The following is a 15,421-nucleotide window of genomic DNA, read 5'->3' as shown; positions in this document are numbered from 1 at the left end:
GCTGTGGCAACATCGGCATCTTTGTATGACAAAGCTAAATTCAAGACATCGCAATAATTTGCCTAACATTCTGTGCCGGCTTAAATGCCGGCTCCAACAAATAAACTTATACAGTTAGTCAAGAAAGTGTTTTGACAAAATTTAAAATCCCCAGACTTTTACTTACATATGTATGTATATTTTTCTCATACTTTTTTTTATACTTTTACATTTTTAGTTTGTTTTATTTTTTATCGTTTCAGTTTTAATTTTCATTTTAAAGATATTTTCATAATTTTAGTTTAACTTAGGTCAACTGCTCTTAGTTGACACTAAATAGCCGAAACCTTAAACGATATTCATTTCGGTTTCATACCCTGTTTTTATTATATTTCTTATTTTATTACTCTTGGTTGTTTTTCTATGATTCTTAGAACCTTAAAAATTATTTGCATCTAAAAAAAATAAAAAAACTAATAAATGCATGTATGTATGTGAATTTTTATTTTGTCAAAACACTTTCTTGACTAACTGTATATACAAAACAAAAATCACAAAAACAACAACAATGTAAGAGAATCATTTGGATAAAGGGCGAATAGACGTGAAAAGACGCAGACGCGGACAACGGCAATAAAAATGCAGAGCAAGGCGAAATGAACAAAGGAAGGACAGAGCAACAAAGTTATTTTAATGACCTGCTCTTGTCTGTGTGTGTGTGTGAGATGGTTGACTGCTGTGGGTAGGGCTAGGGGTAGGAGTAGGGGGTGGGCAAGGGAACAAAGTCGAACTGGCAAAGCCGCAACAGTAAAAATGGCAAGTAAAGGAAAATTAAAGACCATGACAACAACACACAAAAAACACAACAAGCGGATAAGCTGAGCACACTCGACAGTAGGATACCCTGTGCTCAGGCATGGCGACGATTTGATGCCCTTGCAGAGCTCTGTATTAAATTTTCGACCGATTTGAAACAAATTTGTTTGGGATGTTCAATAAGAAGTTATATGCATTTTCTTTTAGATTTTTACATATAAACCAAAAAAAAAAAAAGTTTTTAGTACCACAACTTGATTTTCGATCGATCGTTTCTATGGCAGCTATATGATATAATGGTCCGATTTCAAAATAAAAACAAACATGACCTGCGTATGGTATCCAAGAACCTACATACATACCCAATTTGAAGTCTCTAGCTCTAGGGTTGTTGAAATTTCTTTGATTCAACAATATAATGATAGATATTTTTTTGTGAAGTTATATTTTTTCTGACAATAATTATGAGTTATTATTGTGCGATATTTTTGGCTTTTGTTTTTAACGTTGCAGCCAATTTGATTTCTTTGTGAAATGATAAATTTAAAGTTGCGCTTAGATTGATATTTTCGACATTTTTTTTTTTTTTAATCGAGCAAACATTTTATTCATATCGAAATATTATTGATATAGATATTTTTAAAAATATTAACATCCCTACAGAAGGACGGACAGACGGGCTAAATCGACTCGACTGATCAAGAAATTTCATATGTCTGTTATATACATTTTACGTAACCAATATACCCTTTTTGCCCATTTCAAATGGGTACAGGGTAGACTAACAATAACAACAACAACTGTAGTAACAGCAACGTATGGCGAAAAAGTCTAAAAGAGAATAGCTAATGTCAAACAACAACAACAGTAGTAGGAGAAGGTGGCAAAAGAAAGATATAAAACTTTTATTTATACTGTATGCATTTAGTAAGTCTGTGTGTGTGTACTTTATCTTTATGTGTGTTTGTTGTTACCACATACACTGACAAACCAAATTATCGGTCCAGAAAAAAATTTCCCTTTAAAGACTGTCTCTTGACCCTTTATTAAGTAAATATTAAAAACAAATGTTTTTCCCCAGTTGGATTAACATGTTCTTAACCAAATTCAAAATATTGTTTGTTTTCGACAAGAAATTGAAGCGAATGATATCGTATTCTATAAGACCATTATAATGAACTGAAATCTTATTATCTATCTATTCTCATACTTTGTTTTATGATAGATATAAAGAACTTCAATTGTTGTCAATATTAAATATATGTATGTATATTTGATGATGAAATTACATACATACATATGTATGAACTTTACTTTATAATCGATTTAAGGAACTGAAAATGTTGTATGAAATTGTTATCGATACAAAATAAAAAAAAACGTAATTTAAAATATAGAAGAAACATTAAAAAGTCGATGTTTGAATTTGGGAAGTTGGCTTTTGAATAGATCAAGGGAACTGCAATTGATATAGATGACCAATTTATATTTGAGTATGAAATTGCGAACTATGACTTGTAATCGTTCTACAAAACTAAAATAAAATTTCCCAATATGCATTTATAACGATGACATCGAAAAGAAGCTCTTTTATGTACGTGTAGTTTAATTAAGTGGATGCTTAATCGATTCATTTGGGAATTTTCTAAAAACTGCAAATTTCTTTGTACAAGCAACAGTGGGCACTCCTTTTAAGTGCCAGCAAATTTTACCTGCAACAAAGACAGGGAACAGAAGAAAAGAATAAAAGAAAACAAAGCATTGGCCAATGATGTAGATGTTGTTGTCGTCGTTGTTGTTGCTGTTGTTGTTGTTGTTGTTGTTGTTGTTAGCTAAGACAGACAGTTATTTTAGTACAGCGTGTTGTCTAGCGAGTGTAAGTCTTAAGCTCGAGCTGACTCAGATTCAGATGACTATCCCAATCCCAAGGCAGCTGCCCTATACATACACACACACACACACACACACAGGCAGATACAAACAGTGCCATTCGTAGAGAGGGGAGAAGAGGAGAGCTAGCGCTGGTCTCGGTATAACGGACCCCAACGGCAATGGCAGCAAATTAAAGTTACTAAAGCAAAGAAGAGAAAAGACAAACAAAAACAAAAAGCAAAAGAAGTACAGACTTGTAGGAAAAGCTACAGTCGAGCAAACTCGACTTCAAAAAACCCGGAAGAAAAGCAAAGCTTTTAAAATCAAATATATTTAATTCTTTTTTTTTTCAATTGTAGACAACTTTTAGAGAAAATACTTTTAGAAAAATATACAAAAAACACAATATTACAATATAGGTGTTTTTCTCTTATTCTAAGAATTTCGGACGTATGGTTCAAAAATTAATATTTTTCTAACAAAACAAAGTCAAGAATGTATACTCAAAAAAACATTTATTTCTACAATCACTTTTAAGCGTTAACGGATACTTCAACTCAGGTTTTCTTAGTAAACTAATCATGCAAATAAATTTTTTGCAGATAATCAGATCAGTTGTTCTGGGCTAAATTCCGCTAAATATGTAACCTTTATTTTTAAAATCAAATTTCAATTAAATCATTTTTAATTTTTCAATTACCCGTATTATAATTTTTTAATTTTTGAAAATATGTAGTTCAAATATTCCTTAATCATGCTGAACATAAATTCTTTTTTTTTTTTAAGTCAACTGTACTCTATATATAAGGTCAAATGTATCCATATATTGGATTTACGATTAATATTACTCTGAGTATATATGAATGTACTTCAAAGGGTCGGTTATGCAATTTTAAAGTACAGGGTCTAAGAACGAGCCAATTTTTTTTTTGCACAGAGTGTGGAACGAGAATTGAAGCGGCGCTGAGACTGTGACATGAACATGAACAAGAACAACAACAACAAGAAGGACAAGAAGAAGAAGAATAAAACATGATATGGTTAAGTCGGTGGTTGTTGTTGCCAGGCGTGATAGAGAGAGAGAAAAAAAGGAAAGAAGAGAGGAAGAGCAGAAATCTAAAATGAATAATAACCGGTTCGTGAACTATACGGTTCTTTTTTTTGTTGCTACTTATTCTGCGCAAAGCTTTACCTTAAAGACCGGCGACAAAACTGTTCGATTCCGTCCTATGCACTGTTAGATGAAAAAAAAAAAAAATACAGACCTGTAACAAATTTAAAAATACATCTTTCAAAGTTAGAGAATTTATGAAATTTTTACACAAAATAGAACATGTTATCACGAATATTTCGGCATTAACTGAAAAATCGTGTTTTTCAATGTTTGAAAATCTTATCGTTAATGAACGATATACATATATTTTAGAGAATCTAGATGTTTGGAGTTTTTTAATCAAGAAAAAATTTCCTGAATATAGAATACAACTGAAACAATCTATGGAGCCTAGTTATGTCAATTTTTACTTTTTTTTTAACAAAATAAAAAAAATCTACAACATTTTTTAACTGTCTTCGCATATTGCCGTCCCTTGAATTACTAAACATTGAATATCCTACATTTTCCATTTCCATGTGCTTTTAAAATTTAATCAAAAAGCGCAACTTACGCAACAGAGTTACCATTCTACTTTTGTTTATTTTTGTGTGTTGCATTGGCAACACTGGCTTTCTCTAGGCCTCAGCAAACTTTTTCTGAGTACTCGCCTTAAATGCTGTATACATTTATAATACCCTCTGCAAGTGTATAATGAAGTATGCATCAGAAATCATTTTCAGTGTTGTAAACTTTATTTATTTTACTAGTTTATAATTTACTTAAATGTTAAATTAACATTTTCTCGCTGAACAATACAAATAGAAATATTTGCGTCAAGTTTTATTTATCATTATGCGTTAAAAACTAGATTATTCTTTTTTTTTAACTACTTGTTATATACATATACAATAAATTTGATCAAAAAGATATTTAAAAATCTGACATTTATTTCAATGTATTGACGTGTAAATATCTCTTAAATAAAAAGCTTATGTAAATTTTTTTATAACTTTTATCTACGTTTTTTAATTTAAAACTAAAATTCCTAACAAAAATAGGATACATTTTTAATAAAGTTACAAAACGTGAGCAAAAAAACGTAGAAAAATTTACAAGCCTGTTCCGGTTTTTACTTCATACTTAAAGCCCTTAAGACTAAGTATTTAAAAATTATCGTTTTTCACTATATTGAACTTAAATTTTCTTACTAAACGAATATTCAATTTATTAATTTTGTACCAAAATAAAAAAAAGAATAGGTGCAAGATATTAAAAAAAGATTAAAAATAAAGATAAGAAGTTTCGAAAAACCTTTTCGAAGGTGAAAACCGGAACAGGTCTTAAAAGAAAATTCAATTCAAAAATTTTGTACTAAAATGAAAAAAGATTTGGTTCATGATATTAAAAATGATTAAAAACAAAGATTTGTAAGTGGTTCCGGAAAATCTTTCCAAAAGTGAAACCGGAACAGGCCGTAGTGGCTAGAGGGTATAAGATGTAGCATAAATTGCAAATGTCGCGAAAACGTTAGCGACATTTTTGCCGCCAGCTGTTTCTCAGCACCCGCGATCTCTCTTTTACTCTCTGCTTCTTCTTCTTTTATGCTGTTCTCTTGGTCATTTAACTTAAGGAGCACTAGGGTCTTATTATTTGACATCATCCCTGCCATATAGTACCTCATCGGTATTGGAGTTGCTAGTGGTGTGGGGGGTGGGGGTGGTTGAGGAGGTGGCACCGCCGTTGGGAAGGAAACGGGCATCGAGCGATAGACGATTCATGCGTCCGTAGACAAGAACCTCGCTGATGATGCGCTCGGCGTAGAGTCGTTGATCGGGACGCATGTTACGGAAATGGGCGGCCATCCGTTTGCCAATCAAATCGCATTCGCTGTCCGCATGCTCGACGCTGCGACTAACCATCTGGTCTATCATCTGGCGACGTTTCTTCGCTGTCGCTGTTGGCGTCGCTGCAACTGCGCTGCTCTCCTCCTCATAGTCATCCGCATAGCTGCTGCGTCGACGTCGACGCAACGATTGTGTTGCTGAAACGGGAGCGACGCCGACGCCGCTGCCGCTGCGACGCGACTGCAATTGCGATTGCGATGTTTGATTTGTGCCGTAAGGATGCGAATGTGAATGTGAATGCAAACGTGAATATGCATGCTTGTTGTTGTTGTTGTTGCTGTTATTATTATTGTTGTTGTTGTTGCTATTGGAATGTGTCTGATATTTGTTTTCCATTTTTAATACACCTTTTAGCTCAGTTTCGGCATCCATGCCGCCCTCCTCCTCCTCCTCCACCTCGACATCCGCATCGACATCGGCATCCCCTTCCCCCTCGCCCACCCCCTCGAGGACAAGCATATCCTCCTCGGGTTGAAAGGGCTCAGCAAATATATCCTCATCCTGTTTGAAAGTTGCAAGTTGAATGTAGAAAATATAATAAATTGCAACAATTTAATTTGTTTATCAACAAAAGTTTAAACGAATTAAAAATTAACATTTAAAACAAATAATAAAAAATTCAATTTAAAATAAATTCAATAACTTTGTCACGATTATAATAACTTGAAAAACAATCAAGTTTATCATACAAGTGTTAAAGTTCCTATAAATCGTTTTTAATGCAACCTTATAATACGTTAGTGCGATATTGAACGAATTCGAAATCAATAAATTGTTGTACTATATTAACATTTAAAGTTTATGATTTTGGAAAGGTATTTAAAAAAAAACCAAAGAACTTAAATTTTTAACCGATTGTTACAATAACAACTCGATGATATAGCACTCCAACTTTGTCATATAAATATGTAAATATGTACAAATATAACTCAAATTTATATTCAATGTTTTTTAAGTTTAAAATAGAGAATTTGAAAAACTAAAAAGTTTATCATACGAGAGTTCAGTTTTCAACTGAAACTAAATTATATGTATGTTACTTCGATTTTGAATAAATTTGTTGAAATTTTTAACCATTTGTAAATTTTGGATCAAATATGTTCTTGAAATCAACAAAGTTTATGATGCAATAATAAAATCTATTCAACTGATTCTGACGATTTTGACCAAATCTGCTTCGAATATTTAAATTTAAAAACATATTCATACTCAAAATTTGGCAGTTTAGAACAGCTAATTAAAAAAATACAAATACATAAACAAGACTTTAAATTTTGATCGATCGTTATGTAAATATGAGCTGCTACCCTGTAATAAGACTTGAATTCAGCCAAAACTTTGCACTCACAGCCCCTTCATGAACGGCAGCTGCATTTTCATCGGCTACCTCAACAATATTGTCGTCATCCGAAATGTTTTCCTTGAGATATTCATGTTCGGGCTCGGGTTCATGTTCGGGTTCGGGTGCGAGTAAAGTTTGTGCCTCGCCTGTTTCCTGTTCGTAGAGAAAGTCGAGCTCATTGTAGTACCACAAGGAGGGTACATATTCTTCGCCATTACCAAGGGATTTACTTTCAAGCACCTTACGCAATTCCCGACGGTACGAAGTGCGCAAATTGTTGATCTTTCTCTTTAACATATGGATATTTGAATTTGGATCCGCTTCACGTATATGCGACAAGAGACGATTATAGGATTTTGCTTTCAGTCTACGATTACGATAATCTTTGTTATTGGCCAGCCATAGTTCTGGCATGGAGCGATAGAGACGGAAGAAATCCTGCCAAAATTGTATATTCCGCACGTGATGCGACGTCATTGCGAGCAATATTCCAACTGTCGTCGTCCAACGCGGTCGTACGACAAGCCGAACGAGCAGAAGCAACTCAGCCATACACGACACACACACACACACACACCCCATGTTATACAACCCAAACCGCCGTGTGACACGCTCGTCTGCTCTCTCACTCTATCTGTCATACACACAGTGCTGCCACAATTTCAAGAGCAAAAAAAAAACAGTTTAAAAAAAAAAAAAAAATTGACTAGAAATTGCTTTAAAAATGAGCAAAACTGCTTGTAAAAATAGGTACTTATTTATTAATTTATATATTTTGTTTATAATAAAAAAGTCCACACTATACGTTTTTAGTGTTGTCAGCTTAGCTTGTTTAAAGCTACATCTACCTATTTTAAAATGTTTGGTATTTTGATTGTATTAAAATTTCTGGATTTTTTTAAAAAGTAATAAAAAAAGAGGTAGAAATAAAATAAAAAATGCTAACAAAATTCAAAGAAAAATATATGATTTCAGTGTTTTGCTTAAGTTAAAAAAGATCTTATAAAAAAATTTGTTGAAAATAACTAAAATAGTTACAGTATTTTCAATACATTTGGATTTTTGGTGCATTTAAGATAAGCTCTTTTTAGCATATTTATTTTTATCACGTCTTCCTTTCCCGTTTTTTTATAGGATATTTTTTACCAACGTATAGTCAATTCAATGATTTTTTATTTTTTGGAATAAGAACTAATTTTTATTCAAATAACAAATATTCAAATACTCTTTTCTTTAATCTTTAAGATATGATTTTCTTAGCATATTGCAAAAATTATCTAGCAAAATGATCAAATCAAAATTTAATAATAGAATATAAATATATTTTTTATCAAATTTTTTAACCTTTTGCAATTAGAACTTAGCTAGTTCTAGTTAAAAAATTAAACAAAATAGTTAAAATGGCAACACTGCCTGTGGGCTCGATCGCCCACTCTTCTCTCTCTCTCTCTCTCTCTCTGTCTCTTTCTGTCATACTTACTTGCATGCTCGCCTCGTCGAGACTGTCATACAGACTTTGACTCTCACGTTTGACGGGTGAAGAAGTTGCCACCTCGTTTAAATTGAGCACCGGCTTAAGAAAGTCCATCATATGAAACCACCAAAGACGCGGCTCATACGTATTATACGACATCCGTATCTTTTTGATCTCCCGTCGATAGCAACAACGTAACGAGTTGATCTTACGTTTTACATCCTGTACGCTTGCCCCACGATTTACCCGTCTCAATATCTTTAATAACTCCTGATATCCGGGCTCTTTTTTCTTTTTCGACAGATAGTCCATGGATCCATTATCCCAGAGGGCGCTAAAGTGACGATAGCAGCTAATGAATTCCTCCATTACCTCCTTTTCGTCATACAAATTGGGCGTCGTCATCGTTTCGTTCGCCTGACACTCTTCAAGTCTGCTCCCAAACTAAAAACTGTACGAAAACAAAAACACTGTATGATTGCGACTGAGAGAGAGTGTCATGCAAACACAACGTGTATGAACGACGTACATACATACAGTGGCTCTCAGCTTATTTGATCCACAACAACGGTTGCCACAATTGGTGTTTTTGCACCAAAACTGGCTTCTATTTTTCCTGATGGTGCAATGGCACTTTTTATTGGAATTGGCTCTTTTTTGGCTTCAACAAGAATTTCTTGAAAACTATTAAGAATGTTATTTAGATCTATGTAAATAATTTCGCTACCAATAATAAAAATGAATTTTACTGAAATTTCCAACACATGTACGTTTTTAATATCGCATAAAAGAGTCCGTAAACTTTGGACTAAATTGAAGGTATTCAGGCCTATTCTGGTTTTCATGTGTCGGAATTGAAAATCTTGAGCCTGTTCTTATATCAATATGGAAATATTTTTCGTATTGAATTCACTTTGAGTTGGTGAATTTGAGTTCAATAAAGTGATAGAATATAATTTTAAAATGTTTAGCCCAAATGCAACGTGAAAAATTACATTTGATGAAATCCGATAAAAGTGGAAGTGAAAACCGGAACAGGCCCGACTATGTTGCTTTCTCAAAAATATTCGTAATTTAAATACTTTTTATTTAACAGAGTTTTTCAAATCAAAGTTTTAAAAAAAACTTGGTTTTGCAAAAAATTTGGTTAATTTATAATAATTGCTTAGTTTTCAGTCAAATTGACTCTTTTTTAACATTTTTTGGCCCATTTTTAATTTATTAAGTGGCAACCGTGTCCACAATCCTCACATTTAAAATAATTTCTCTTTAAATTGGAATGAAATACATATAAAAAAAAAGGGAGCACAGATTTGTTAATGAATGTTTAAACTAACGCAAAATATTTTCATTTTATATATATAATATCTGAATAAAGCTTAAAAATTAATTGGGTAAAATAAACTGTGAGCCACTGTACATACATACAGATACATATGTACATGTGTATGCATCAAAAGCAATTATTTTGACTTAACACAAAATTCAGAAACACATTTTAAATATTGTTACTTTGAATACATTTTCTTGGTTTCTTGGTAAAAAAAAAAATACAAAAATATGAATAATAATAATAATAACATTAAATATACAAAAAAAAAAGGAAAAATATCAAATAACAAATAATGGCTAAATTATTTTTTGTTTTTATTTATAAAATTAAAAAAAAATTTATTTTCAAATTTGTTTATAAAAAACATTATAATCGTTACTGGTTCTTAGAACAATCTAAGACAAAAAATGAATAACATCTAATGAGTTGTTAAATTTGTCAACATAATTGCTTGACCAACTGTATGTGCATGTGTTGTTCTTGTTATTCGTTGTCTTCTTCAGCTGCTGCTTCGCCTTCTTCATTTTTGCTGTTGCCTTTTAAAGCGGGCTTAGTGAGCAACGTCGCAACTTCAACGTCAACGTCGTCAGAGCGTCTATTCTGCTTCTTGCTGTTGCCTTTTGTTGTTTGTTTTTACCATTTTGCCTTTTATTTATTTATGTTGTTATAAACAGCAACGGCCGCAGTCGGCGTCAACGTCGGCGTCGACGACGATGTTAACATTAACGTCAGCGTCACCGCAGTCGCACAAGTGTATGGGCGCTGGCGCGCAACGTTGCCAAACTTCACAGGTTCGAACATGTGCCTGTAATTGAAACTTGGCAACGTTGCGGCGCTTAGAAATGCTGCATGACAGCAATGAGGCCACCGCCGGCCGGTCATGTGTGTGTGTTGGTTGCTGCAGCAGCTGAAGGCGGCCGCCTTATAATAATAATAACAACAGCAACAACAACAATGACAACAACAAACAATATTAATAGACATGAAACATTAGCGCGCGCACAGAAACAAGCAGAACAGCAATATTTGCGAACAGTAATCCAACTCTAACATCGAACATCCAACATGCATGCTGCAGTTTGTGCGCTGCCCACGCGACGCGACGTCGCTGCCTCAGTCATGTTTGTGTTTCACTTTCACTACAAAATTGGCAAAAAAAAAATGAAATAAAATAAAATAAAACAGCAGCAAAAAAATGTAAAGATTTTTGTCAGTCAGCGTCAGTCAAATTCGAATGCAACAATAGTCAAACAGTAGCGGCAATAATTTCAAGCACCATTCAAATTGCCACCACTGTTACTAAGTTTTTAAGGCAGCTAAACTTGATTTAATCTAAACAAATTTCTTCACTTAGAACTTAGTCTGCCAACTTCCAAAATGTTTGAAATTTTCGACGTATAATTGACAATTACCTTCATTTTAATTATTTAATTATTTTTTAAATTACCATACTTATTTGGGCAAGTCACTTATTTTCGTCAAAAATCGTACCAAAATCGGAAACTAAGATTAATTCTAAGAATATTTCACCCAGAAACTATGGTCTGAAATGAATTCCTAGATTCCGCTGAGAAGCATAAAGATTTCAATATACATATATACATATCAATATACAGTATATGTAACAGTATGCAGTAATAAATAAACACTGAGTTGTCGATGTTAATGTTACAACTGTTGTAATGTTGTATCTTTCTCCCTCAAATATACCCATTTTTACCCATTGACTTTTATTTGATTTAATATAATTCATAGCATGTTTCAATGAACCATGCACAATATTTTGGGGCAGCAGTGTGCGCAGTGCTGGTTCAATGCGTGCTTGCCGATCGCTGGTTCGAACTTCGAGCTCATACCACTTGGAGCGAACCAGGCTCGAGTTGGATGTTGTTTGCCAGCGTTTGCTGCGTTGCGTATGGACGGCTTCGGCTTTGAGAACGGCCAAAGAGCCAAGGCGCCGCAACAACATCAGCAGCAGCAAGCAAGCAGCAGCGTCGCCGTCGTCGTCGCTGTCGTCGTTGTCGTCGTCGATGTCGATGTTGTAGATGCCGTTGTTCAAATCCTAAAAACTCGGGTGTGTGCGCGTGCAGAGCATGTGAAAATTGCACGACGTTTGCAGATACGTTGCGAATTTATTTATAACAAATTCACGAAAATTATGAAAATCGTCGTACTCGAAAACAAAACCAACAATAAGGTAATTTTGTGCAACGCAGCAGCAACAACAAATTATAAATCATAAAAAGCAACAACATCGAAATAGATTACAAAAAAAAATACTCAAAAACCGCCCCCCGTCAATAAAAATCAAATACGAAGAAAATACAAAATAAAAAAACGCAAGAAAATTTAAGAGAAAAAAACGAAACAAAACGAAATAAAATAAAAGTTATATCTACATAACTGTATATTTATATATATATATAAGTGTGTTTGTTTGTATATATATATATTTTTTATATATATTTTTTATAGCTGTGTATGTGGGTGTATAGGCAAAATGGATATTTGTACAAATATACATATACTTACATATATATACATATGTATATATGAAATGATGAAGATGAAAAGAAAAGCAGCAAATTGAAAAACAACAAAAAACATTGGAAAATTCAGTCGCTTTGTTGTTGATGCATACATATATAGTTAATATGCATATATAAATACCTTAACATATATATGTATATTGTGTGTGTGTATATATATATATATATATATATATACATATATATACTATTTTTTTTTGTTTTTTGCCCAAATGCAACGCTGATCTATGCGCGAATATCAATGTGTAAAGAGGCGAAAATAAAAACGCAGCGCAAGTTGGAATTTTATATATGTATGTATGTATGCATGTGTATACAACAAATACATATGTATATATAATATATATTTGTGTGTGTGTAGGTGACTCTCTCCGCCCGCTCTCTTTCTCTCGCTTGCTTTGTGAGTTCTTTGCTGTGCAAACAGTGAGTCAAGAAAATGTTTTGACCAATATACAAGTTTACATATTTGCTTTATTATTTTAAAAATTTGTTACATTCGATGACATTTATAAATGCATACCCAAAAATAATTAAATAAATAAATACATAATACAAAAAATACAGAACTACATATATTTATTTATTTGATGCATGAGAATTTGTATAAATTTTCGATTTTATCAAAACACTTTCTTAACTAACTGTCTTATTGCATATAACAGTCGGGCGAGTAATTGTTTTGTCAAAGGAAAAAATTAACATGTATTTGACTTAAAATAAAAGCTTCAAAAATTTATAAAATAAACTATATTAAAAAAATTAATACAAATCAAATATTTAAATTATTTTGCTTTGTCAAAACATTTGCTTGACTTACTGTATATAACAAAGTATATAAGTAAATGTGTGTGTGTGTGTGTCGCTCTCTGCTTCTACCGCTGCTGACGTCGTCGTCTGCGCTCCAATTCTAATTTTTGTTCCTTTCCTTTTGTGAGCTTTTTAAAAGTGGCATAGATTGTATTTTTTTTCTTTTATTATTTTTATATAATAAATTGAAATTGTTTTTTTTATGCACAGCTGGGCTTTGTATGCGTGTGTGTGTGTGTGTGTGTGTGTGTAGTAAAAGAAAAATGCAAATAAAAGTGTGGCATAAAAGCGCCACAAATGCACACATACGCACACACACACACGTCTCCCATGTGTGCAATTTGTTTAAAATTATTCTAAATTATTGGTTTTTCCTGTTCCCCTAGCATATTTCTCTCTCTCTTTCTCTCTCTGTACACACCCACACACTCATATATTATGTATATATATTTATATACATACATAAAATATGCATTGTTTTTTTTATATATTTTTTTTTAAAAAAGAAAAATCAATAAGATCAATTGAAAAATAAAGGAATGAAGAAAAATCAAATAAAAAATAAAGTTTAACGTGTGTGTTTGTATAAAAAAAAATTATTTTTTTTTGTAATTTTCCAAGATTTTGCATGAAATTAAAAATGCAAATTCGATAACCGCGAAACATAACAAAAAAAAATGTATAAATAAAAAAAATGATAAACCTGAAATAATTAAATGTCGAATTTATTACACGCAAATTCAAATATAAATACAAATTCAAATACAAATATCCATATGCACATCTACACATACATTTGCATATGTAATATTTATATTTGTAAACTAATTTGGCAACACTGAAAAAAAAGAGTGTCTATCTCTCTCCCTCCACATCTCCGCCTCGTCTCTCTTCTCACCACGCACGATTTTGGATTCGTAAAGCCAACAAAATTTCCTTTTTTTAATGGTAAGTGTAAACTAAATGCTTTAAAACACATTTTTCTAAAACTTAAGGTATCTTGTAAATGATCAGAATATTTTTAAGACCTAAATAATACCCTATGTATTTCTATATTCAATTGTGGGAAATACCAGCTGTAAAAGCTTTTAAGCGATATTATTACAGCAAATTAGATCCGATTATTTTATAACTACCAAGTATAATAATATGTATGTGGGATCTATAACATCTGGTTTCGAAGTAGTTAAGTCTTTTACAAATAATAATCATATGCAAATAGCAAAGTTGCCAAATTGTTGGAAATTAAGAGTCTTAAAATATTGATGTCTGGTCCCATCTGAATACGGAAATTGTAAGAGCGAGTGCTATCAAAATTGCTGTAAAAGTTCTCTCACCTGAACTAAACCTGAACTTTTTTTTGCTAGTTATAATTCAGAAAAATGAGACAATAAACAGAGGTCAAAAGTTCATAAATAAAAATATAAGATTTAAAAAGAAAAGTTTTTTTGATTATACCCAGATACAGATACACACAAATTTTATTTTCCTATCAAAAGCATAATTGCTTTAAAGAATTTATCAGCACAGTCTTAAAATCTTTAAAGTTGTTTCTGATCCCATCTAAAGAGCTATAAAAATTATTATTTAAAAATTTAAAATGAATCGCAGATAATTAAGAAAGTAGGATTACAAAGGAACTTTATTTCAGATTGAGAGTTTGATGATAAAGAGATATATTTTCTAGTCTTATAAATAGACATATGTCATCTAAATGAGTTGTTCAGTCTTGGTATGCAATTTTATTATTCTACTCTTATCATCAGTATAATTAGTCTTAAAATGTATCAGTACAGTCTTTAAATCTTATTTCTGATTTCATTTGAGCTCAGAAACTATAACAGCGAGAACTCTATCTGAATTTTTGATAAATGTCAACGCAGTATTGTGAAAATTTGAGATGAATCATAGATAATTAATAGATTAAGATTATCATGGAAAATTAAAGCAACGTCATGTAAAATTTAATACTATTATCACTTAACTAAATCATCATTCTTCATAAAATCTCATTCACTATGTGTTGCTTTCCAATTGGCTGCAGACAGATCTGATGTTCTTTATATATTGTATATTGCGTCACTTTCAAGATTTAAAATTTGAAATAGAAATTTGTATGCCAAATTTGTCTTCATATAAAGAAAGGAAACTCTCCAAAATTCTAAAAGAAAAAACAAAAAAACCATTAGATCGAATACCTAAAAGACTAAAATACAATTTAGAATGAGTTATGAATCTTTGTTAGATAA

General features: G+C 32.1%; 2 protein-coding genes across 10 annotated transcripts in view; one reads left to right on the top strand and one right to left on the bottom strand.

The window, feature by feature from the left end:
* Positions 1 to 5,108: 5,108 nt before the first annotated feature.
* On the bottom strand, positions 5,109 to 8,965 carry LOC117785670 (suppressor of Mek1). 2 transcript variants are annotated; one of them, XM_034623847.1, is made up of 2 exons: positions 8,490 to 8,965; positions 5,109 to 6,168 (listed from the first exon to the last, which is right to left on the bottom strand). In XM_034623847.1, exons 1-2 carry the CDS (start codon positions 8,886 to 8,888, stop codon positions 5,410 to 5,412), a joined length of 1,158 nt encoding a protein of 385 aa, XP_034479738.1. In that variant the 5' UTR covers positions 8,889 to 8,965; the 3' UTR covers positions 5,109 to 5,409. The 2 variants fall into 2 exon arrangements, with proteins under 2 accessions (XP_034479738.1, XP_034479730.1); XM_034623839.1 differs by lacking the exon at positions 8,490 to 8,965 and adding an exon at positions 7,016 to 7,453.
* A 2,800-nt stretch (positions 8,966 to 11,765) lies between these two features.
* LOC117791359 overlaps positions 11,766 to 15,421 on the top strand; it is a 79,555-nt gene continuing 75,899 nt past the window's right edge. For 5 of the 8 annotated variants that reach the window (XM_034631143.1, XM_034631136.1, XM_034631128.1 and 2 more), the window contains exon 1: positions 11,767 to 12,013. The gene's annotated coding sequence lies outside the window, so the exon portion shown is untranslated. Of the gene's footprint in view, positions 12,014 to 15,421 lie in introns of all 8 variants that reach the window. The other 3 variants (XM_034631098.1, XM_034631105.1, XM_034631091.1) reach the window with 1 other exon arrangement.

The sequence above is a fragment of the Drosophila innubila genome, chromosome X (assembly GCF_004354385.1).
Source record: "Drosophila innubila isolate TH190305 chromosome X, UK_Dinn_1.0, whole genome shotgun sequence".
Classification (NCBI taxonomy): Eukaryota; Metazoa; Arthropoda; class Insecta; order Diptera; family Drosophilidae; genus Drosophila; species Drosophila innubila.
This window is presented reverse-complemented; position numbering and strand designations above follow the sequence as displayed.

Coding starts and splice junctions, on each gene's coding strand:
- LOC117785670 (XM_034623839.1), bottom strand. CDS start 7,423: ATGCCAGAACTATGGCTGGCCAATAACAAAGATTATCGTAATCGTAGA. Junction 6,169..7,015: donor CTGCCGTTCATGAAGGGGCT/GTGAGTGCAAAG, acceptor ACTTTCAAACAG/GATGAGGATATATTTGCTGA.